Genomic DNA, 23,468 nt, shown 5'->3' with positions numbered 1-23,468 from the left:
CTCACTGCTGCCATCTCTGTGTTTGCTGTGTACCCCCAGCCCAGTTTCCCTCCCCAGTGTGCAGGCACTAATGCAGTCAGGATTGCAGGGCCCCTGAGAGCCAGAAAATAGGATTGTCTGGGAGGCTGATCCCTGCCTGCTTTGAGGGCTCTTGTCAGGCACTGCTTTGCCAGTCTGGTTTAGCAAAGGAGGAGTTTTCCCCTGCCAGGGACAGGGAAGGCAGGAGCCCCAAGCTAAGTCAGGGAGGATGTAGGAGATGCCCCTCAGAGCAGGGAGGACTGGGATACCAGTTCATCACTGCAAACAAGGCAGGAGCTTTGGAGGCTTGTTCCTCCCACGTGTCAGTGGAGCTCCTGTTTGTCACGCGCCGATCCTTGCTGTGCTTGGGATTGCAGCTTCTGTTCCAGCCTTGGGCTCCCAGCCTTCAATTACTCTGATTATTTGACTTGTGCAGTTCACGTCTGGCTGCTCCTGTGTGCTGGTCCCCCCCCCAGCCCCGCCACGCCGCCGGGTGCCTGCTCCAAAGCAGTGCTGACACCTCATGGTGAGCTGGCCAAAACCGCTGGGAAAGGCTCTGGCCGCAGGCTCCTGCTGTTCCCGTTCCTCTTGGGGCTGAACAGGACATGAGGGGAGAGGGTTTGTCAGAATAAATGCCATCACAGAATGGGTTGGGTTGGAAGGGACCTGAAAAATCAGCTCCTTCCAACCCCCCTGCCAGGGGCAGGGACAGCCTCCACTAGAGCAAGTGGCTCAGGGCTTCATCCAGCATCATGGCAAAGCATCACCAGGATGTTTTCCTGATGCTTCAGGTAATGGGAAACAAAACATTCCCCCTGCCCCCAGCCCCCAAGATCCTGGTGGGTCAGTTAAAATGTGCATCTTTAAGTTGCCTTTTCTGGCTGAGAAGATGGATTTGCTATTCCCCAGCCCTGGGTGGAGCTCACCCCGTCTCGTCAAGCCACCCAGAAATCCCATTTTTTTCCATCTGAAGTGATTATGACACAGAACTAATAACTTACTGGTGACATGATGTCACCATGCAGGAGTTATGAGTTCAGCCTGAAGAGGTGCAGATGAGCTATTAAGCAGATAAAGAGACTGTTTTTTCTTGAAAATGTCAATTGCTAATAAAGAAGATATGGATATGACAGATGCTTAGGATAGTTTCTGAATAGAGCTGCTGTCGTGCTTGCTGAGAGATGTCAGCAGATCCATTCTTGAAGGGCATTGTAACACTTCTGTTTGTGCCACCAGGATGAAGGATCTGTCATTATTTCTGGTTAAAAGCTCATTTTACTGGAGTGACTCCCATTCAAGAATTCACTTTTCAGCCTTGCTAATTTTAAAATGGGAGAATAAAAAATAGCCTTGCCTTCCCCATCGCACCAGCAAAAAATACACGCTGTTCTTTTGATGTATTTCTTTCACTTCTGAGATTTCCCCAAAAGAATTAGCTGAGATTTTCAAAACTGCTGAGAGAGGATCTCTTGTGCTAAGGGAGTCTGAAGGAGTTTTACTGTACACGTCTTCAGAGACCATCATATTAACACAGATTGCTTTGACCGTGGCATTATTTTCACTGATAAGAAGCAGAGGGGAGCTGATTCTTGGAATATCTGGAGGGAGGAAAGTTACAAGCAATTGGTTACTTTTTTTTCCTGCATTATCCTGGGATGGATCTCCCTTATTTCCTCTCATGGATGCTTGCAACTGGGTTAACTGTCAAGGTAGCACTTTGGGGGGAAAAAATGGGAAAAGATGCCCAGCTTATGAAAAAGATGTGTGTGAGATAGAAGTAGGACTGCACCTGCAGGCAGCACTGCTTCCCAGAGAAATATTTGTGGAGCCCTGAAGACCCACCAAGTTTCAGTGAAAAAACTACAGAAAGGTTAGGTAGTTGCCTGGCAGAGATATTTTGGATGCTCAAGTGTCCTGTGAGAGCTATGAGGGGTTTACAAACCATCTGGATTCGAGGAGGCTGAGGTGGCACCAGGCTCTCTCTTCTCTCTGTGGGTGCAGGCGTGGAGGGATGCATTGGCAAGGACCAAGAACTTCAGGCAGGGATGGGACTGAGGACGTGGCTGACAGAAGCTGTTCTGGCAGCACTGGCTTCATGCTGCAGATGCCACGACTCATCTGTGTAAGGGGCACAGGGAAACCAGAAGAGAGTTGTACACATCTCCAGGGAAAGCAGAGAGAGAAATAAATGAGAGCAGATGGGTTGAGACACGGGAAATCAAAACCGGAGTCTTTGGGAAGATCATTTTGCTCGAGTCTGTCTCCTGCCTCCCACCTTATGTCAGAGTCCTGGGAGATTCCCTTGGCAGATTGCTTTATTTCCTGAGCCCCTGAGGGTCTGGCCCCTCTGGAAAATTCAGGCATTGCTCCTTTAGCCCTCCAGCTGGTTGAGGGAGCAGCCTGGACTCTGCCCTGCGCAGAGGTCCTGTGGGTCTGGGTGGTTTTTTGGGGAGCCTTCCTGTCATTGTGCCTTTGTGGAGCTGGGGAAAGGGCTGTCACATGGGTCTGGCCTTTAACACACACCGTGTGGGCTGCCAAGGCTGTTAAACAAGGCTTTTCAAAGCCAGGCCCACACAGCCTTTTTTAACCATGGGGTTTTTGGCCTTTCTTTCTTCTGGTGTGTTTTGCACAAACTGAAATGATGGCTTTTGGAAGGAGTCAGATTAAACCATTCAGCAAAGCACTTAAAAATGCATTTCTGAGGCACACAAGACCTCACTTGAAAGCCTATGCCTGGCTTTCCCTCTGTGCTGTAAGTGCCTTTCTGCAGCTCAGCTGGCATTAACCTCTCAGACAAGGTTCCCAAGCGAGCTTCTCCAAGGAGAAGCCCTTCCTCAGAGCCCAGCCCCTGCAAACTCCCAGATTTCTCCCCCCCAGTGAGGCCATGGTCTTGCTGCAGGAGGAGCTGTCAGGTGGGGTGGGGAGCTCCTCAAGAGGAGGCAACTGAGCTGAGCTGAGGTGGCCCCACACACAGATTTGGGGTGCAGCCAAGAGGTGTTCAGCCAGGTGTGCTGCTTTTCCTTTCTGCATTCTCCAGGATTTACTGAAAGGGAAATGAGTACACAAGGTTTGCACAGGGTTTTTGATTCAGCCTTCTTGAGCAACCTGTCTTGTGGAAGGTGTCCCTGCCCAGAGCATGGGGCTGGAATGAGCTGAGCTTTATGATCCCTTCCAACCCAAACCAGTCTGGGGTTCTATGAGCCAAGAAAAAAGCACTATCTGCTGTGCAGCTGAGCTTCTCTCCCTGCCAGAGAGAGAGCAGACCCTTGAACAGCTTTCCCAAGCCATTCAAGAGCTGCTTAGGAAAATCCATTGAGGTTTCCCAGTGTTCAGGCTGAGCCTGCACTCAACTGGACACCCCCAGGCTGTGGTTGGGGTCTCCTCATTCACATTGTGGTGGTTCAGCAGGGGGAATAAATCCTGTATGTGAGGCAGAAGATTAAGGCACTAACTTATCTGCTCTTACAGCAAGGTTTGTTTCTGGGTTGAGAACAAGAACCCTGAGCTCTGGGACAGGTTGGTGTTAATTCAGAGGGCTCATCTGCTGCTGAGCTGGAATTTGGGAGACATGGATGCTGATCTGGGAGACATGGATGCGGATTTGGGAGACAGGGGTGTCCTTTTTGGATATGCTGGTGGCTTGATGCTGTATCACAGGGAGAAGGCAAGGGTTTGGCCATCCAGGAAAAGGAGCAGGGCATTCTTTGGGGCATCCCCCATTTCCTATGGCTCTGAGATCCATGGATTTCTGTTAAGGGGAGCAGCAGCCTGCTCTGCCAGGCCATGCCAGGGAAACCAGCTCTACATGCTTGAGTGAAGAGGAAGAAAAGGGCAGAAGCTGTCTGAAGCACCCCCATCATGGCCTGACATTTTAAAATCATTTTGAAACAATTGTCTAAAATAAGCATATCAAGGAAGGTAAATGGGGAATTTTAAATAAGGAAAATCTGGGCCATGGGAAAACGCTCTCTTTGTTGCACAGAGCTTCACCAGAGACCCCCACCAGGATATCCTGTGTGCCCATGAGTGTGCAGGTGGCAATATATGATTCATGCAGAGCATATATATGCATATGACAGGCACAAGCACTATAAATATGATCTACATGGCAAGAAACTGTAAAGGGGAATTGACGGCACACGAGTATTCTCTCCCAAAAGTGCCAGCTGCCAGTCGGGCTGAATTAGATTTCACAGGGGTTTTTGCAATACATGGAATTCACCAGCAAATTACCCTTAAAGAGGGAAAATCAATCATTTGGAGCAGAGATAAGCTGAAGGCGAGGCAGCCTCGGATTGATCCCCGTCTGTGCAGGCGTGTGTGGAATTCAGCAGATAACCTGGGGAGAGCAGGGAAGGAGAAAACTCCTCCAGGAGGGAGGGAGTAGGCAAGGGCTGACACTTAGGAGGGACAAAAAGATGGGAGAATAGGGCTGCTAGCCTGGGGAGGGGGATCAGAAGGATTGGGGAGCATTTTGCTCCAGGCATCCTGCATTGCCTGCAGGCCAGTGAGTTCCTTAGGGACACAGGGGACAAGTGTCAATGCCCAGTGAGTTCTCAAAAGGGTTATTGGCACAGGGTAGGAGAGGGGTGCTGGGATCCCAAGGTGGCTGGGCAGTGGGAGAGAGGCAGGCAACACCCAGAGAGGCTGTTCTGAGTTAAATGCTTTGAGATGGGTGCAGGGAATAACCCCCTTCATGCCTTGTGTTTTCAGAGGAGGGACTAAGCACCATTTGTGTCTGACTCACTAGAGCCAGGCCTAAGTTATCCAAGCCCTACAAAAAGGCACTAATTGCTTTCAAAAAACCCCCAACTTCTTCTTTCCCCTTCCTTCACCTCCACTCCAGAACTCACAGCTCTTTCCTTTCTTTGGATTAGAATACAAACAGAATTTGAATGAATTCAGAATGAAGGATATTAAATCCTCCGTAGCTTGTAGCCGGTAATAGCCCAGAAAGTGTCTGGAAAGTGACTGGGAGGAAAGCTGGAGTTGCACTGGATTTTGTGCTTCAAGAAGGCAGGGCTCTCCATTTTGGAAAAGCAAATTGCACTGAGGGCCCCAAAGGCAAATCTGAACTGAGGCAGCGTGAAAAGGACAAAACTGAGGATTCCCAGGCTGCTTTTCCCAAGCGTAGTTCACTTTGTGCTGAAAATAATTGCAGGAAATCAACCTCCCCATGCACCTCAGGGAATGGTGCTGTTGAGGAAGGGTTGTCTGCTTGTCTAGGGATTTGGTTTATTTTATTTTTTACTTTGTTTTCTTGTGTAGCCATTGGTAAGTGATGCTAAACATTTGCTGTGACTGCTGGAAGGTGGAATCATTCCTGAAGCATTTCTGGGTGTGCTGCCACAAGGAAGGAGCTGAGTGGGAGCATTAGTGATGGATGAAGCCAGCAGGTGATAGTGGGTGAAAAAGCAGCAATAAAAACAATGATCCATCCTCATCCCCAGCTGAAATAGCTGATGTGGCTGCCCCAGCCTCCTGGTGGGAGCAGGGGTTTCCTGAACTCTGTCATGTGAGTGTGGATTGCAAGCTGGGAGAGCAGATTTTTGTCCATGATTCACAGCAGGTGCATGAGCAGGTCCCACCTGAAGTTTCAGATCTGTGGGGTGGCAGCTGGACCCACCTGCTGCCATCTCACACCTGAGCTCCTGCCCTTGCCTGCCAGGCTCCTGCCTTTGCCCTGGGCTCTCCCCCTGGAATTTCAGAGGGGATTTCAGGCTGCCAACCAAGCCTGTCACAAATTGTCCAAAAATGCTGTCTGATCAGCCAGGGGTGGCTGTTTTGGAAGCAGGGTTTGGGTGTGAGGTTGATGTGGCAGCTCTGGTTACGCACTCCGCGGAGAGCAAAGCCATAATTACACACAACTGCAGCTCCAGTTGCCTTTGAGCTGAATCAACACGAAATTTCCCTCAGTTGTGGTGCTGCCTGAGAGATTTGAATGCCAGGAAGGAGGCAGTGGGCAGCAGCCTTGAGCCACAGCAAGGGCAAGCCCCGAGTGCTGGCATGGGATGAGAGGAGCTGGAAAACGTGAGGCTGCATCCCGGCGCTGGGTGATAGCAAACTTCCCTCCTTCCAAAACCTGCTTTTTATGGGTCCATTTGTTTCAGAGGGAGACAGGTTTATTGTGGGAGGGTTGCTGAGCTTTGGCAGGCTGCTCCTTAATTTGTGGCTCTAAAGGAAGGCAAGGGGCTCGGTTTGTTTGCAGTGGTGGGGAAAAACTTGAGCCGTGCAGGAGCTGGGAGGTTAGGGGATGGAGAGGGGAATGAGCACACAAACAGGTCACTGATAACATCCTCATCCTCACCCTTGGCACTGCAAAGGGATGATGCAGGCTGTGATCACTGCACACCAGGACCTTTGAGAGCCCGGGGATGCAGCGCTTGTTTTTCCTCTTCCCAACCACGTTTCAAATCTGTTGTTTGCTCTGGGTGGCAAGAGCAGGTAGGAAGGGGTGAGGGAAATGTAAGCAGCTCCCTGTGGCTTCCTCTGGAGTGGGGGGTCCTTGCTGTGAGCCTGGCTTAGCCAGGCCCTTCTGCTGGGCAGCTGATAACAATTTGAATATTCAGATGTGCTTTCAGGCATCCGCAGGGGGCTCGCAAGCTCTGGGAACCAGGAGCAAGGAAAACAGCATGGGGGCCCAGGCAAAAAAATAAATAGCTGAATAAATATATAAATGGTAACTCACAGCAGCCCTCCCCAGAGGCAGCTGCATCCCCCTTCTCCAGACCTCACATGGGGAGACTGAGGCACTGGAGGGGCTGCTAATTAGGGATAGTGGGTATCTGGAGCTGATCTCCTTCCCCATCTAGAGGGGAATTAATCCACCTGGCTCTCTTCCTGCAAATACTTGGATTTCTTTTGATGTTTCAACTTTTATCTCGTGCCTCCAACAAATTCACTCTTCTCTGGCTTCCAAGAAAATCCCTCGCATCTCGCTGCCACAAAAGGTGCTCTCGTGTACTGCAGGGAGGGTGCAGGCCCTGGGAGGGATCCTGAGGGCTCCTCAGCAGAGATGGGCAGAAATTCCTCAATGGAGTAGCTTTTTGTCATTGGTGGGAAGTGGGAAATGGCCATTTGTTGTAAACTGACATCCTGAGGGTAGGGCACAAAATAGCTTGGGAAGTAATGCTTCCTTCTGCCATTCTCTTATCCTCTGCTCCCTCCCTCCCAGGGGTGTGTCTGGGGTGTTGGGAGCATCCCTCACGCCCTCATTCAGCACTAAAACAGCTCATGGAAGGTTCTAATCTACCCTGAGATGCTCCCACTGTCCACCAGCAGAGCACTGCTGGGCTCCTGAGGCACTGGGTGCCCTTATGTGGTTCTGTGGGTGTCCTCAGGGCTTGCTCCTGCTGTGGGGCTCCCCTGGGATCTGCTCAGTGCACCCTCAGCTCCATGGATTGGAGGTGTGCAAGGAGCAGGGCAAGGCAGAGATTCTGCTCGTGTCACCCGCTCGCAGCGGTCACACTTAGGCAGCTTTTGCTATTAGTGCCCCTTCGTGCATTTAATTGGCCACTTTTTCTGATAGGAGGGAGTTCATTCAGGGAAAATTGGAAATTCATCTCTGGCAGCTTCTGAGCTTGCTTTTCATGTGCTCTGCTGGGCTGTGCTCTGGGAAGGGGGCTGTGCTCAGAGCAAGGCTCTGAAAGCATCAGTAGGTCGGTGGCCTTGCTGCTTTGCTGGCCGGATCTTGGGAGAGGAGAAGTTTTCCCAGTTCCCAGTTTCAGCTGCCTTACTGGGAAAAGCCTTCTGCATGGGAGAGGCACCCAGGCTGTGCTCCCATCCTGAGGCAGTGAAATCCCAGTGTGTGACCCCCTGTGGGGTGTGTGCACCTTCAGCCAGCAAAAGGAACTTTCCCTCTGTGTGCTGCACGGGCTCATCCCAGGGGCGCATTCCCACTCCCCTCATGTGCACCTGGATTTTGGAAACAAAACACCAACCTTGCTCTTTCCTTTCCCAGGGACCCAACAGCGTTTTTGAGGTTTACCTGGTGGGCAACAACTCCAACCACTTCATCATCTCACCCACCTCCATCCAGGGGAAGGCAGACATCCGTGTGCGCGTGGCAGTGCCACTGGACTTTGAGACCATTCCCCGCTATGAATTTTCGGTAAGGCTGCACCCCTGGGCTCTGTGGGACAGCCACAGTTTCCAGCATGACCTAAAAATGACCATTCAGCATCTTCCTCTCTCTTGTCCAGTACTTGAAGAGAGCCTAGGAGAAAGATGGAGCAAATATTTCAGTAGGGACTGTTGCCATAAGGACAAGGGGGGATGGCTTTTGATGGTTGATTTAAATTAGGTATAAGGGAGGTTTTTTTCATGGGGGTGGTGAAACACTGGAACAAGATACCCAGAGAAGTGGATGTCCCATTGCTGGAAATTCAGGGTCAAATTGGATAGGGCTCTGAGCAGCCTGGTCTAGTGGAAGATATTCCTGCCCGTGGCAGGAGGTTGGACTTGGTGGCCTTTAAGGGTTCCTCCCAACCCCAACCATTCTATCACAATCCCCACTGTGAAACAGTGGAGCTCTACAAAACAGCCAAAAAATCGGAAATTATAATAAAGAAGGACGCGGGGAAGAGATTTGCTCTGCACTTTCTCTTTCCAACATCCAAAGGCTCAGCTGCAAGAGCTTAAGCAGAGCAGGGCCATAAAAGCTTTATAGAGCATAAAACTTTGTTTTAAGAGCACCTATCAGGTGCCAAAACCCTCCCCATCCTCCTGGCCCAGCTCTGTTGGTGGTTTGGCTTGAGCTGGCTCAGCTGGTGAGGGAGCTGAGGAGAGCCTTGTTTACTCCACTAAAGGATGGGTAACTCTCCCAAGCTTCCCATCATCTCCAACCTTGCCCTGCTGTTTTCCCAGCTCTTCGCAAACGAGAGCGTTCCTGACCATGTCGGCTTCGCGCGGGTGAAAATCAACCTGATCAACGAGAACGACAACCGGCCCGTGTTCAGCAAGGCCCTCTACAACGTCAGCCTCCTGGAGAACACCACCGTGGGCACCACTGTCCTCCAGGTCCACGTGAGTAGGAGCATCCCAGCTCCCTCTGCCGAGTCCCTGGCACCTGTGCTGGCTTTGTGGTGTCCCTCACCAAGGGCTAAGCCAGGAAGGGAGCATCAGGAGATGCTGGTGGTGGGGTTCACCTGCTGGGAAACCTGAAGTCCTCCTGAAGCCAAAATCACTAAAGCCCAAACAAACCAAGAGTAACTCGTTTTTAACACAACAATGCATTTGATTTGCCTTGAAGTGTCTGGAGAAAAATGGTTCTCCAGGGAGTATGGAAAGTAATCCTAGCTCCATGATCCCTCCTCTTCACTTTATTTACCCCAGAAGTTGGAAGGTTGGTGGGGTGTTGACTTCTCATTGGCTTTTGGAGCAGATGTCCTGACCTTTCCTGTTCTCTGGAAGGTGTGTGCGTGTTTGCTGCCCACACCAGAAATTCAAAGAGAGAAATGCACTGCATTTCATCTGCAGACACCAACCCAAGTGGTCATGGTGCCCCTGGTGTGGCTTTTCTCACTGCCCTCTTTGGAGCCATCATCTTCCTCAACCAAACCAGGCTTGGTCACACCGTTAAAACGGTGAAGGATGGAAAAGGAGGGGAATGGCTCTGTTTAGCAGAGCATGGTATTACATGGCTGGCAGCAGAACAGAGGCAGGCAGAGGTGTGGTGATAGCAGGGGGCGTTTCCATGGGGCTCATTTCCTCTTCTGTGGGTTGGTTGGAATCCTCATGGAGAAGACACATTTCCTGGTGCAAGAACCACAACAAAACCCTGTGCTGAAATACCATTGAAAAGGCATCAAAGCTCCTCTGGGATGGGGACTATCACAGGAGGGAGCAGCAAACCCTCTGCTACATTTTGGGTGTGCTACTGCTGCTGCCATTAGTCATGAATAAGTTTGCCTGGCTCCCTCCCCAATGCATTTGCTCCAGCTGCCCTCCTGCCCCCTCCTTGTCCCCCTGCTCTCCCTAGGCACAGCCCCTGGTCTCCCATCCATGCAGGAATGCCCACTCAGAGGATAAAAGCCCGGACAAAAGAGTGGGGTGCATGTGCCTGTGTGTAAGTGTGTTTACTTTACAAACAGATGGTGTGAAACTGTATAGAGCCCCCGAGCTGTTCCCATCTGACAGTTATTAATATTTCAAGCAGATGTTTAGCTAGTCAGGCCGTCAGACACTAAACAATGAGATTGTTACTGCGTCTCCTCTTTCCCCAGCTAACTTCCAGCTATGCCAGCATTTCAGAGCGAATGCAAAATGCCAGGAGTTGAATCTTCTATGGTAAATCAGAATGGATGCAATTAGCACTGAAATCCAAATTGCCCTCCCAGCTGATCCCAAACTTTTAACAACCCTCATAAAGTACCAGCTCCTCCTGCTGTGGCCGCTTGCCTTTGAGCTGCAGCCCTCTGGTCGCTGCCCATCTCTCCACCTGTCCCACGTGCTGCAGACAAAAAGCCTGCTTTCCTTGCTAATAAATCCCTCCTCTCCTCTTCTTCCTTCTTTTCCACTTGCTCAGGAATATTCCTGGGTATTCACACATAAGGGTTGGTGTGACGGTGTTTACATGGGGCTTAGGAAGAGGGAAGAGACTGAGGATCTGACTCCATGTTTCAGAAGGCTTGATTTATTATTTTATCATATATATTACATTAAAACTATACTAAAAGAATAGAAAAAGGATTTCATCAGAAGGCTAGCTAAGAATAGAAAAAGAAAGAATGATAACAAAGTCTTGTGGCTTGGACAGAGAGTCTGAGCCAGCTGACTGTGATTGGCCATTCATTAGAAACAACCACATGAGCCCAATCCCAGATGCACCTGTTGCATTCCACAGCAGCAGATAACCATTGTTTACATTTTGTTCCTGAGGCCTCTCAGCTTCTCAGGAGGAAAAATCCTAAGGAAAGGGTTAAAAGATGCCTGTGACAGGTTAGAGATGGGGTTTTGGAGAAAGCCTGGCCAGCCACGTGGCATGTCCACTTCTTTGGTGGCTGCTGGATGACATCCTCATGAAGGGGGTCTTCTGTTGGCTCCTGTCTTTTTGTGTTCCTTTGTGCAGAAAAGTCTGAGTTTGGAGAGACAGTGGGGTCCAGGGTGCTAAAAATAAATGAGGTGGCTTGTGGGGTCAAGGAAATGGATGAGCAGGGATGAAGAGGGGAGTGTGTGGGCTGGGTGAGTGGTTGCTGAAGGGTGGCAGGAGGATTCGTGCCAGCTGCTGCTGGAGATGGCCAGGCACAGCTGGCAGGACAGAGCAGTGCCTGCAGCACCTTCCTGGCAGGGAGACAAGCAGCTAAAACCACGGGAGCTGAGGCACAGGGAGGTCGCTGATCTTCTGCCCAGCCCAGCGTTCTGGGGAAGGAGGATAAGTTGCTCCCAGCAGCCCAAAAACCCCTGGGCTGTTTGCCCATCTTCCAGTGAGTGCATCCTGGCTGTCCCACCTTGGCTGTGGCTAGGAAAGGAGGGGAAAGGCTCTCCTCAATGCCACCCTCTCCAGGCTGCCCTCAGCGTGGCCAGCTGAAAGGGAAAGGCAGAAGGAAAGAGCAAGTAGACTTCATTTGCTGTGACAAATGGCCATTTGTTTCTACAGCACTTCAGCTCCTCATGTCAGTGACAGCAGAGAAACATTGCCTGTTACACCTATAAATCAACTGTAAAACAACCCCAAGTGCAGGCAGCCAGCAGGGACCCAGAGCTGCTGCCTGCTCTCTGCTCCCTGCCTCCTTCCCTTTGCCCAGGGAGGAGTGGGATCAGAGCCTTGAATTCCTGGTCAGTCCTCAGCCACTTCCCTAGCACAGCACAACCTTGTCCAACCTCTAAGATTTTGTTTGCTCTCTGCTTAGCATTCCCTCCATCTCCCTGTCCATCCATCCATCTGTTTAATTCTGTGCCTGAAAGGCATTTATTGTTTAGGCTTAGGTGGTCATTTGCTTGCACAAGAACATCTGGAGAGGCCAGGCTCCATGGGAGCAGCTCCTGCCCTGTACAGGGAGCACACAATGTGCCCAAAGGCAGCTTTCTCTCCTGCTTCCGTGCTCTTGGGGCATGAGGACAAGCTGAGGGAGCTGGGAAAAGGGCCCAGCCTGGAGAAAAGTAGGCTCAGGGGGGCCCTTCTGGCTCTGCACAGCTCCTGACAGGAGGGTGCAGCCAGGTGGGGTTGAGTTCTGTTCCCAGTTAACCAGTGACAGGACAAGAGGAACCAGCCTCAAGTTGTGCCAGGGGAGGTTTACATTGGACATTAGAAGTTTCTTCAGTGAGAAGGGTGGTCAGGCATTGGAACAGGCTGCCCAGGGAAGGGGTGGAGTCACCATCCTTGGAAGTGTCCAAAAACCACATAAATATTGGTTGTGGGTGTGTGATGAGCTTGGCAGTGCTGGGTTCATGGTTGGACTCAATGATCTCAGAGGCCATTTCCAGCCTGAATGATTCCATGACTCTTTACACATGTGATAAGCCCCTTAGGCCACAGATTCCTAGTTTTGCAGTGTGGAGGGCTCCTTACTCCAGCCAAATCTTCCAGGCCACATAAATCGTGGCTCTTTGGAGTTACATGTCCATTGCACATCTGTGACCACTGAAGGACAAGCAGCCTGTCCAGGGCTCTGCAGTTGTTAGAGGCCTCTCTCAATGCAAACTTCATTTTTTCCCTACCCTGCTGTGCCAGGAAAAAGCAGGCTGGAAAGGCTTGGAGGTCCCACACAGCAGCAAAAACCTTTTGTGAAGCAGGAGCAAAGCAGGGACGTGAGCAGAGCTCATCCTGAAGAGATGGACGAGTTCTGCCCCAGTACCAGCAGATATTGAAATACAATTTTTTTTTTCTGAAACAACTGGCCATGAAGCCTTTTAATAACATAACAGAAAAGGTCAGGGAAAGAATTTCACACTTCTTGAGCAAGGAGGCAGCCAGTATAACTTCATGCCTTCCAGGAACGAGACAGAGGGAACATACACTGCACCCTGAATTAACTGGGGCTCTGACACCCCCACCAGGTCCTACCTGCCTGGTGGCCAGTGGTTTGATGGGTGCTGGCTTTCCTGGTAGGAGCAGGCTGGAAGGATGGAGACCCTGGAGAGGTGTGGTGAGGTGTGGTGCCTGCTCTGGCTCGGGGCAGAGGGTGTGGGGCTCTGGGATGGGAAACTCTGGGGATGGACCATGCTGGGAGGGTGAATGGGATGGGAAACTCTGGGGATGGACCATGCTGGGGGTTGAATGGGATGGGAAACTCTGGGGATGGACCATGCTGGGGGTTGAATGGGATGGGAAACTCTGGGGATGGACCATGCTGGGGGTTGAATGGGATGGGAAACTCTGGGGATGGACCATGCTGGGGATTGAATGGGATGGGAAACTCTGGGGATGGACCATGCTGGGGGTTGAATGGGATGGGAAACTCTGGGGATGGACCATGCTGGGGGTTGAATGGGATGGGAAACTCTGGGGATGGACCATGCTGGGGGGGTGAATGTGCCCAGCTGGAGCCATGATCAGAGTGATAGAATGTTTTAGGTTGGCAGGGACCTTAAAGCTCATTTAATTCCAACTCCACTGCTGTGGGCAGGGACACCTTCTGCCAGTCCTTAGGTGCTTGAGTGCAGAGGCAGGAGAAGCCTGTTACTGTCCATCCTGCTCCAGCATCATTTCCAGCAGCTGGGAGTTGTGCCACTGCTTCCCAAGCCCTCCTTTAGCACCTCAGCTGGGGCAGGAGAAGAAAGGGAAGGCTGGGAGTTCCATGCCCAATGGCTGTGAGGGAGAATGATGCTGGTCTGGCATCAGACAGAGCTGCCCAGGTCTCTGCTCCTTCCTCTCCCTGGCATGGAGGGTCTGGAAGCAGTGGAGGGTCTGGAAGCAGTGGAGGGTCTGGGAGCAGTGGAGGGTCTGGGAGCAGTGGAGGGTCTGGAAGCAGTGGAGGGTTTGGGAGCAGTGGAGGGTTTGAAGCAGTGGAGGGTTTGGGAGCAGTGGAGGGTCTGGAAGCAGTGGAGGGTTTGGGAGCAGTGGAAGGTTTGGGAGCAGTGGAGGGTTTGGGAGCAGTGGAGGGTCTGGAAGCAGTGGAGGGTCTGGAAGCAGTGGAGGGTTTGGGAGCAATGGAGGATTTGGGAGCAGTGGAGGTTCTGGAAGCTGTGGAGGGTCTGGAAGCAGCTCCCTCGGCTCATTCTGCTGGAGCTCCCCTGAGGAACTCTTCTGCAGCCTGGCCAGGGGCAGAGCAGGAGGAAGCTTTCAGCTGGCAAGGTTTTTTTGGCTGGAAGAAGCTACATAAACATGGCCTTGCTTCTGAGGTCACCAACACCCAGCCCAGCTTCCAGTGAGCTCTTTCCATCAGGGAGAGAAGGGGGCAGTTCAGGCCAGCATCCCCTCCTGTCCCTGGGGTGGTGCTTGGCTGGGAAAGCTCAGGGAAAGTGGGAGCCTGTGTCACACCAAGCCTGTGGCATCTCGGGGTCCTGCCTCACTGCAGAGCTGCAGAGCAGAGAGCACAGTGCCCCTCCAAACCTGCCTTTGGACACTGCTGCTTTGCCAGCAGCTGCCAGGGGCCTCCCAGAGCTGTGCTCCAGTTGCTGATGGATTTGCTAGACCTGGAGAATGGGGAAGGGGGCTAAGAGGACCCAGCAGGAGGCAGGAATTAAGGGGCGGGAGATCTCCTTAAGCTCCTCGTACTCCACAGATCTGCACAGCAAAGTCCTCCTGAAAAGCTCTGATAACCAAAATCATTAAAGCCCAAACAAACCAAGAGTAACTTGTTTTTAACACAACAATGCGTTTGATTTGCCTTGAAGTGTCTGGAGAAAAATGGTTCTCCAGGGAAGTGTGGAAAGTAATCCTAGCTCTGTGATCCCTCCTCTCTGCTTTATTTGCCCCGGTCTGGCTTGGCTGCACAGGCTGGGATCAGTGGCTGTGGGCTCCATCAGCTGGCTGCCAAGGAGCAGAGAGCTGGGGGGCTGCTGCTGACCCCCTTCCTGCTCTCCTGCTGGAGCCCTGGGTGCTGGGAATGTCAGATTTTATGTGCTGCCAGGCACTGACCCCCAGGAGAACACTGCATTTGATCTGAGGCTGTGGAGAAGCTTCCAAAATGGAATGACAGAACTGGGATTGTGGGTGTGGAGTTTGAATAGAAGTGTGTTATATCACATGGTGGAAAACTTAGAGTTTAAGGGTTTAGAATACAGTAATATCTATATAAAGCAAGATGAAGGTTTTAGGGCGGAGGCTGCTTCTTCTTCTTCACCTTCTTCTCCATGGGTTTGGGTGGTTTTGTGTAATTGGACAGAAAAGTCCAGGACAGAGAGGCATGGAGGGGCTTGCAGGGAATGAATTGCCCCCTTGCTCTCCTCCAAGCCCCACACAAGCATCTCCCAGCAGGCATTAGCCCCTGCTGTTCCTGATCCTCTCCTGCCAGCTCTTCCTGGCTCCAGCCAGGTCAGGCATGGATCAGATCAATGAGCCACGCTTTGGAAACCACATCAGCACCTCTCTGGGATGGTCTCTGTGTAGCTATTTGTCCCAAATCCTTGCTGAGTCATGACTTCCTTCTCTGTGGGATATCCTCAGATATCCTCCTCCCAGATCCCAGGTTACATGCCCTGCCTTGCCTTGGTGTCCTCCTTGCCCTGAAACACCTCTGGCCTGGGGTGGGGCTGGGTTTATCCTGATGACAACCACCCTCAGGAAGTCTGAAATGGATGTGGGGACTTTTCAGAGCTTTAAATATACACACACACATACAAACACACACACACACAATACTTTTGGGCAAGCTGCTGGTGGGCTTTCCACACTTAGCTTTTGGAGACCCTCAGAAACAGTGTCAGCATCTCCAGCAGACCTCAGTTTATAAACTGTGGTGCCCAATTCAACCAGCAGGAATTGATTCCAGCACAGGAATGATTCTCTGTATCTTGTGATATGTGGCAGGTAAAATAAGCACCGTGTTTCCTCGAGGCTTGATGACCTGAATCTCTAAGGCAGTCTTGTGTGTAAAAAACCCCACTACTTCCCCTGGTTTTTAATGAAATCTGAATTAAAATTTTTAGATTATTTTACAGACGAGATGGTGTCCCTGTGTTTTTGGTAATATATATATACATTAGCCTATATGTGGGTGTGCATTCAATATATATATCTACACACATATGGGTTCACATTCCTGAGCAGTCCCTTTCTCCTGCCCTCCATGGGTTGTCCCTCCCTGAACATCATCCCCAGCAGATCCATTCACCTGGATTCTCATCTTCCCCCTCCCTGCCACTGCACTTCCTCGGGAGAAGCCTTGTTACTAGGAACCTAATGAAGTAAATGTGCTAATTAACCTTCCATTACTCTCCTCATTAAATCAACCTTTAATTTGGTTGGCAAAGTTCCTCTCCTTTACCACCCAGCTGTCAGTTTTCTTCTGCTGCCTCCATCTCTCTTTGGCCTCCTGTTGGGGATGGGGAAATCAATCCCGGCCTGATTTTCTTTCCCCTCCTTTCCAGCCAGCTGTAAACGCCAGTCAACAAGAAAGCGATAATGTACTTTCCCCACCCTGGCAAGGAGAGTTGCAGACATCAATAAACAGCTATTTAGGATGCAAATCACTTTCCCAATCAGCCATCAGCCCTTGAGTTTGGCAGGGATGGTGCCATGGTCTGTGGGCTCCTGCATCCCCTCATGGGGCTCCCATGTCCCACCTCGCTGTTTTGCAGCCATCCCAGAGCCACTGTGGGATGCCCAGAGAGCTGCATCCCTCTGGGTTTGTCCCACCCCAAGCCCTGATGTGGGTGGAATGAGGTTTTGCAAGCCTTTGGGGTTCTTCTGGTTCCCTTCAGGACTCACCCCACCCTGCCTCCCGCCATCCCTGTGGCCAAGGGCCATGTAAAGCCAGATGGAGGTTTTAGGGCAGAGGCTGTTCCTTCTTCTGTAGGAGCATTGGGGGTAGGACAGTCAGGATGGATGGAGACGAGAGATCTCTGCAGCCAGGTCAGGAGCTTGGGGTTTATTGCAAAGGGCCTGGGGGCAGGGCCCTGCTGGGAGCTGCCAGGCACAGCTCAGAGCAGGACTGAGAGAAGAGAGGGGCAGAGAGGATGAGAGGGTGAGAGAGTAAAAGGGTAAGAGAGTAAAAGGGGTAAGAGAATAAACAGAGTAAGAGGCAAGAGCTAAGAGAGCGAAGTTCCCGTTACAATACAATAAATCATCTTCTGTGTTGAATATTCTAATTCTCACTGACCAATCTAGTACAATATACAAATCCTACAGCATTTACATAAAGCCTATAAGAATCATTACATTACCATACTGTGCTACATTTTAAACCCTAAAAACTCCTCTTTGGACCCCTTCTGTTAAGCTAGCAGGGTCTGCTCTGACCCTTGGGCCTGTCTGCAAGCAGAGGGTGTTGTTTCATCAAAAGGGGATTACCTTCAGCTGGCCATGCCATTGTTTTCCTGTTGTTCAGTAACTGAGGTATCTCAAAGCTTGCCTTCATTTCAATCTTGCTTATAGTTTCTCTATTCTCAAAATCTTTTGCCAGGCAATCATATTTATAAGGCTTTCCTGTTTCATCTTCCCCAACATTCTTCTTCACCTTCTTCTCCATGGGTTTGGGTGGTTTTGTGTAATTGGACAGAAAAGTCCAATTTCCACCATCCCTGTTGCCAAGGGCACTCTCTGTCCCCCAACACCTGTGGAGCTCCTGCTGTTTCTTGTTTCTTGGTGATCTCCAAAGCTTTTCTTTCCCCTTTTTCTTGAAGAATAAATAAATTCAGGGGGGCAGAAACAGTTGGGGAGTAGAGGAGGCTGCAGCTCTGAGGTGCTGGTGGGTGAGGAGCTCACCCTGAGCTCTGCTTCTCTCCCACGTGGTGATGGTGACTTGAGGACCATCCTCAAGAGAAAACCAACTCTGCTCCCAATTTTGGGAAGGTTGCATGGAATCACATGGAATCAGGACACAGCAGTTGAAGGCAGGGAGTGAGGTGGGGAAATACCTTGCAAATCAGTGGATGGGTAAAAAGGCATGCAGGGGTCTTCCATGGGGAATCAGGGTGGGATAACCCATCCCCTGTCCCTTTGGTGGCACCTGGGGTGCTCTCCCAGCATTAGGACCAGTGGTGGTCAGCAGGGCTGTCACCATGAGGCCAGCACAGGCCTTCTCAGCCTTTTTCAACTCTACATTTTGCTCAGGGGGTTGAGTTTGTGTCCTGCTCTGCAGGGAGTCACCTGCCCCACCTACCTTAGGAGTGCCTTGCACCTCCTCTACCTTCCCACATGGATTATGGAAGTACAGGGTGGGGAAATACTGGGAGGGGTCACAGCCCAGCCTCCACCTTTCCTGCTGCTTTATGTGGATGGAAAATGTTTTGGAAAGTCCTAGCCGCAGAGGAGGAATGGACAGGGTGGTGGTAACTGGGGACTGCCAGCCAAATGTCCGGGGCAAGCTGGGTGTTGCAGAGGCTCAGATGTGTGGAGAGGATCTAAGAAAGCAGGAGGGCATGCAGAGGGCACTGGTGGGAATATGAAAGCATGGCTCAGCAGCAGCTCATGGGGGCTGGAGAGCTCCCAGCTGGACATTTCTGATGTCCTCCGAGCCTGGGCTTTGTCCTTTCCTCCAGCCCTTCTCCCCACCTGTGGCCCACACAGCTCTCCCTCCCTGTCAGCATCTTAATTGATCTTGTTGTTCTCAATCCCCCCCCTCCCCAGTGCTCCATCTCCAGCTGTGCTTAAACAGAACAAAATCTCTTCCAATTTCCCTGCCGCTTAAAAGAAAATTGAATCCTTTATCTGCAAGAGGAGAGGGAAACTGCAAACACAAGAAACAGTAAAGAGTTAAATAATCAAAGCAGATGATTCCAAATTGCCTGGAAAGTTAAACATGAATGGCTTGGCTTCTTCCTGCGTGCTCCTTGGGTTTTTACAAGTATAAAAATATGCTTGCACTCCTTGTTCCCATTAAATATTCTTATCAAGCCAGCTCTGTAAATAAAGGGAAGGGGAGGAGGGAGTTACCAGGCATGATTGACAGATCTGAAGTCCTCGTCTTTCTGTCAGGGCCCAGTGCTCTTTGGCTGTGTTTATCTCTTTAATCTAAATATCAATCCGTGAGACTGAAATGGGGTGGAATAGGAATCATGACAGCCCGAGAGATGAGGGGAGAGAGAGAGAGAGACACACACACTTATTGCAGCTTGTGCAGCCTCTCCCTGTCCTGATGGAGCTGTCAGGAAAAATGCACAGCTAGAGCAGTAGAGCAGGGGTGGGAAAACAAAACAAAATCACAGCTTGGCCCCTTCCCCCTGTGCAACCGAAAAAAAAAAAAAAGGAAAAAACCCAACAATTCAGCCTGTGAGAGTGGAAGAAAATCAGGGAGCAAATGCAGCCCTGCTCCTGTGCAAATTGCACAACCAGGCAGCAGGATTCCCCCCATGCCTCCCACTGTTCCCAGTAGGAGATGGGGTTGGGTGGTTTTCCTTTGCTGCTGGCTTTGCCTGGTGATTTAGGATGTGGCTGAGAGTTCTTGGGAGAAGCTTTCCCAAGGTGATGCTCTTTGCCACGTGAACACCCTGGCCTCACACCTCCTTCTCAGCAGTCCCTTTAGGGCCATCACTGTCTTCACCTTGATACATCCTCTCCCAGACTCCTCATGCTTTTACACCCACAAAGTTCCTGTGGAGCCAACACTCCTGGGATTTTAATCTGATTTCAAAGCTGCCCTCAGTCTCTCCCAAAGCATCCAAGGCTGTGATTTCTCGAGCAAAAGGCTCCCATGGGAATCAGCACCCAGGGGCTACTGTTGGCTGAGGGACACTGTGACACAGAGAGTGGGCAGACAACCTTGAGCTGCCCCCGGTGCTGCTGAGGTTGGTGTGTGAAGAGGAGGGTGATTCTCCTGAACTGGGAGTTTGGGAACCATTACATGCACAAATCAGTTGGGTTTTGCCATTCCCTTTCTCCAGGCTGGGATGCAACATGTTCATGTCCATCTCATGCCAAGGACCTGTTCAGCCCATCCCTCCTCCTTTGTTTTTATCCCCCCAGTGCCTGCTGGGCTCTCACCTGGGTGAGATGCAGTTGCAGATGGTGGTGGCGTGATCGGCTTCCCAGAGCCCTTGCAAACACTTTAGTGATCGTTGAGAATTTATATTTCTTCCACCAGACTTTGACCTTAATTTCTTCCATTTTGCTGGGCTGTAAAATTCATCAGAGACCCAACAGTGAGGTGATTGAGATGTCAGGCCAGGCAATTGTGGGGTTATTTAATCGCTGAGATGTGCCACTTGCCATTTAGGTGGACAACAGGCGAATATGAAATCAATGTGGTTCATTAGTGGAGAACTTGCACCCAGCTCCAGTAAAACCCATGGACATTTAAATGGTCTTGGGTGTCACCAGTGAAAACCCAGGCTGGAAGAGGCTGTTTATCTCACTTTTTGGCCATCTTCTGTCACCTGGTGCTTTAAAGCCCAGTCTCCAGCCATTCCAGTAAATCACTGCCCGCTAAATCACGGCTGCCCAGGCAAGTGTTAACCTCGCCTGTGTGGAGCTGATGTTGCAGGGGCTGCTGTTATAAAACACAATCAGGAAAGCTCTTGTTTTCCCTGGTGGCTGGCAGAAGAGGTGGGGAATAGCTCTGCCATTCCCAGGGGGGTTGATTGGCTATTTGTCCCCCCTAGGCAGGTTCAGCGCAGCCCTCCGGGATCATTAGCGCCGATTGAGCTGCTGGCCCTGGGCAGGCCTTGGAGCTGCTGGGGGAGCAGTGGCAGCCCAGCATTGCCTTGATTCCCCACTCCCTCCTTCCCAGCTAATCACTGGAGCCACTGGGCTCCAGAGCCAGGCAGCCACCAGCTCTGATTGCCACCTCCCACCGGGCAGCCTCTCCGTAAAAGCCTGGGAGAGAGCACGGCCGGGCCAGGCAATGCTGACAAAAGAGCTGTTTCCCCACTGAAGTCATTCCATAATAACTTTAAGTAGGTTTTCCATTGGTTTTCCATTCAGCTTTCGCAGCCCGGTGATTGCATCTCACAAAAGCCCTTGGCCCTTCACATTTGTCTCCTCCGAATCACAAATCAAATCCCAATCCCAGTGGCTACCAGCAGGTAGCTGTTATTCCCCTGGGACCTGAGGTTGCCTTGAGGAAGGGATGTTTGGATGGCTGCCTGCTTTATACATGCAGGTTTTGGTGGCTCCAAAAATCAGTCGGATGCCAGGGCATGGCTTCCCACCCTGGAATTCCTGTACCACAGTCTGAGCAGCCCGTGGCTGCCCAGTCAGCCCCAAGCAGCAACGACATCTTTCCTAGAAAACAACAACAAAAAAAAAACAACTAGGAAGCAGATGGGAATCCTCCTTCTGTTTGCTTTCCCAAGCCACAGGCACCTTGCTGGAGCAGGCAGGGACGAGGCTCTGCCCGGTCACTCCAGCAGCCTGACAGCTTTTTGACGTCCTGTAATTGCTTTCCTGCCACAACTCTTTTAAGCAGAGAGCTCCTGGCCAAAGCAATTTGTTCCCCATCAATTTTTATTTCCTGCTTTGTGCATGTGAGGGAGGGAAAACAAAGAGGGCGAAGGAGAACAAACAGAGCTGGGACCTGCTCCGGTGGGAAAGGTGGGAAGGGTTTGGCTCTTCAGCCATGGCAGCCCTGATCATCATTCCAATGTGCTCTGCCCCCCTGCCACCAACTTCCAGCTGCTCATCCCTGTCTCACAGTCTTGGGGAGGAGAAGGACTGCCATCCCAGGGGCTCCATAGGGGAGCTTTGGCTCTTCAGCCATGGCAGCCCTGATCATCATTCCAACGCACTCTGCTCAACCAACTTCCAGCTGCTCATCCCTGTCTTGACAGTTTTGGGAGAAGGACTGCCATCCCAGGGGCTCCATGGGGGAGTTTTGGCTCTTCAGCCATGGCAGCCCTGATCATCATTCTAACTCTGCTCAACCAACTTCCAGCTGCTCATCCCTGTCTGACAGTTTTGGGAGGAGGAGGACTGCCATCCCAGGGGCTCCATGGGGGATCTGAGCCACCTCAAAGGCTCTTCTTGGTTCTTCCAGCCTGTGCTGGCTCCTCCTGCCGTGCTCCCTGGAGCTGCTGTGAGCAGAGTTAATCTCCGGCAGTTTAAGGAGTCGTTGAGTGGGTCTGGCGGATGATGAATGTCTAAACCATTACCGGGTGAAGCTCCGGTGGAGCTGTTTAAAACTGAATTCTCCCATGTAAATTTCTGCTCCATCAATCCTGATGACATGTCAAACATTGCTATTGTTTCCTGAACAAATTGGACGACATGCCCTTTCCTGCAGATTTGCCCACGAGAGCAGAACCAGCTCCTCGCTTTTGTCTCCTGCTCTGCTGGCCTGGGCCATGGCTGGGAAGGGTGGATGTGATGGCCCTCGGTGGGACAAAAGGAGACATCCCAAATATTTGTGCTTGGGGGATGCAGATGGACAGAGAGCCAGGCCATGGGTATTTTTGTGTGATATTTTTGTGTGATTTGTGTGCTGGGTGCTCACACCACGCTGCAGCTCAGTAAATTAATCCTTTGGGTTATCCGGGCTCCCTCTTCTTGCCACTCTCCCAGAGTTTAGCTGCACAAATGTGGGATTTTTTTTTTTTTAGAAATGGTCTGTGCTGGTGACAGCTCATAAAAGTACAGATGTGGACCTGCGTTTTCCTCCTGCCCTTTTGCAGGCTCCAGTGGGCAAATCCTGCTTTAATATTCCGGGCAGGAGAGGAGAGCCGTAAAAGCCATTTGATTGCTTCTCCAGGTGGAACCCCGAGAAACTTCCAGCCAGATGCCTTTTCCTCCCCGGGCTGTGGGGATGGATGCTTGCATGCTGGGGGGGAAAACGAGTCAGTGACTGGGAAAAGCCTCAGGAAAACAGCTGGCACCCTGGGATTGCTGACAGCTCGGTGGGATTTGGGGTGTTCTGCAGGCGTGTGCTCCCTCACAGCCCTCAAAGGGAGTGTGTGTTGCCTCCCCAGGGGCTTGAGCAGCTGAGCATCCTTTTTTACCCTTAGAGGAGAAAAAGCTTGGTAATGCAGAAACAGGTGAAGATCCCAAATTAAATATGCTGAGCGTGCGTGGTTTGGCTTTTTTTTTAGCATGTTCCCTGTCACGCTCAACTACCCTGCTCCATTGCCCAGCATTATCTCCACAATGTTCAGTTGCCAGGAAAGCCATCCAGGCAGCCTCACCTTCCACCTCCCCGGTGTAAATCAGGGACATTAATTAGCCTGGCTGCTGAGGTGGTGGATGGGGCAGAGTCAGGCTGCCCATCCTCCTGGCTCCTCAGCAGAGGGGCTTTTTGCCTCACTGGCACTTTTGATGTCATCACAGCTTGTGGTCCAACCACCCTCCTGGCTCCCCTCTCCCCAGGGCTCCCATTCCCTCCTTGCTAACCTTCTTTTAACCTTCCTCCTTCCCTATCTTTTCTTTTTTTTTTTTTTTCCCTCGTCAGAAGAAAATTACACTTTTCCCAGTGTTGTCTGTC

General features: G+C 51.2%; 1 protein-coding gene across 1 annotated transcript in view; it reads left to right on the top strand.

Annotated features, from left to right (window-relative positions):
• The window catches only part of CDH23 (cadherin related 23), a 122,717-nt gene that overhangs the window by 23,428 nt on the left and 75,821 nt on the right, over positions 1-23,468 (top strand). The window contains 2 exon segments of the mRNA XM_054515590.1: positions 7,979-8,128; positions 8,884-9,042. Of these exon segments, the coding sequence (XP_054371565.1) occupies positions 7,979-8,128; positions 8,884-9,042 (309 nt within the window).

Source organism: Molothrus ater, chromosome 8 (genome assembly GCF_012460135.2).
Source record: "Molothrus ater isolate BHLD 08-10-18 breed brown headed cowbird chromosome 8, BPBGC_Mater_1.1, whole genome shotgun sequence".
Lineage (NCBI taxonomy): Eukaryota > Metazoa > Chordata > Aves > Passeriformes > Icteridae > Molothrus > Molothrus ater.
This window is presented reverse-complemented; position numbering and strand designations above follow the sequence as displayed.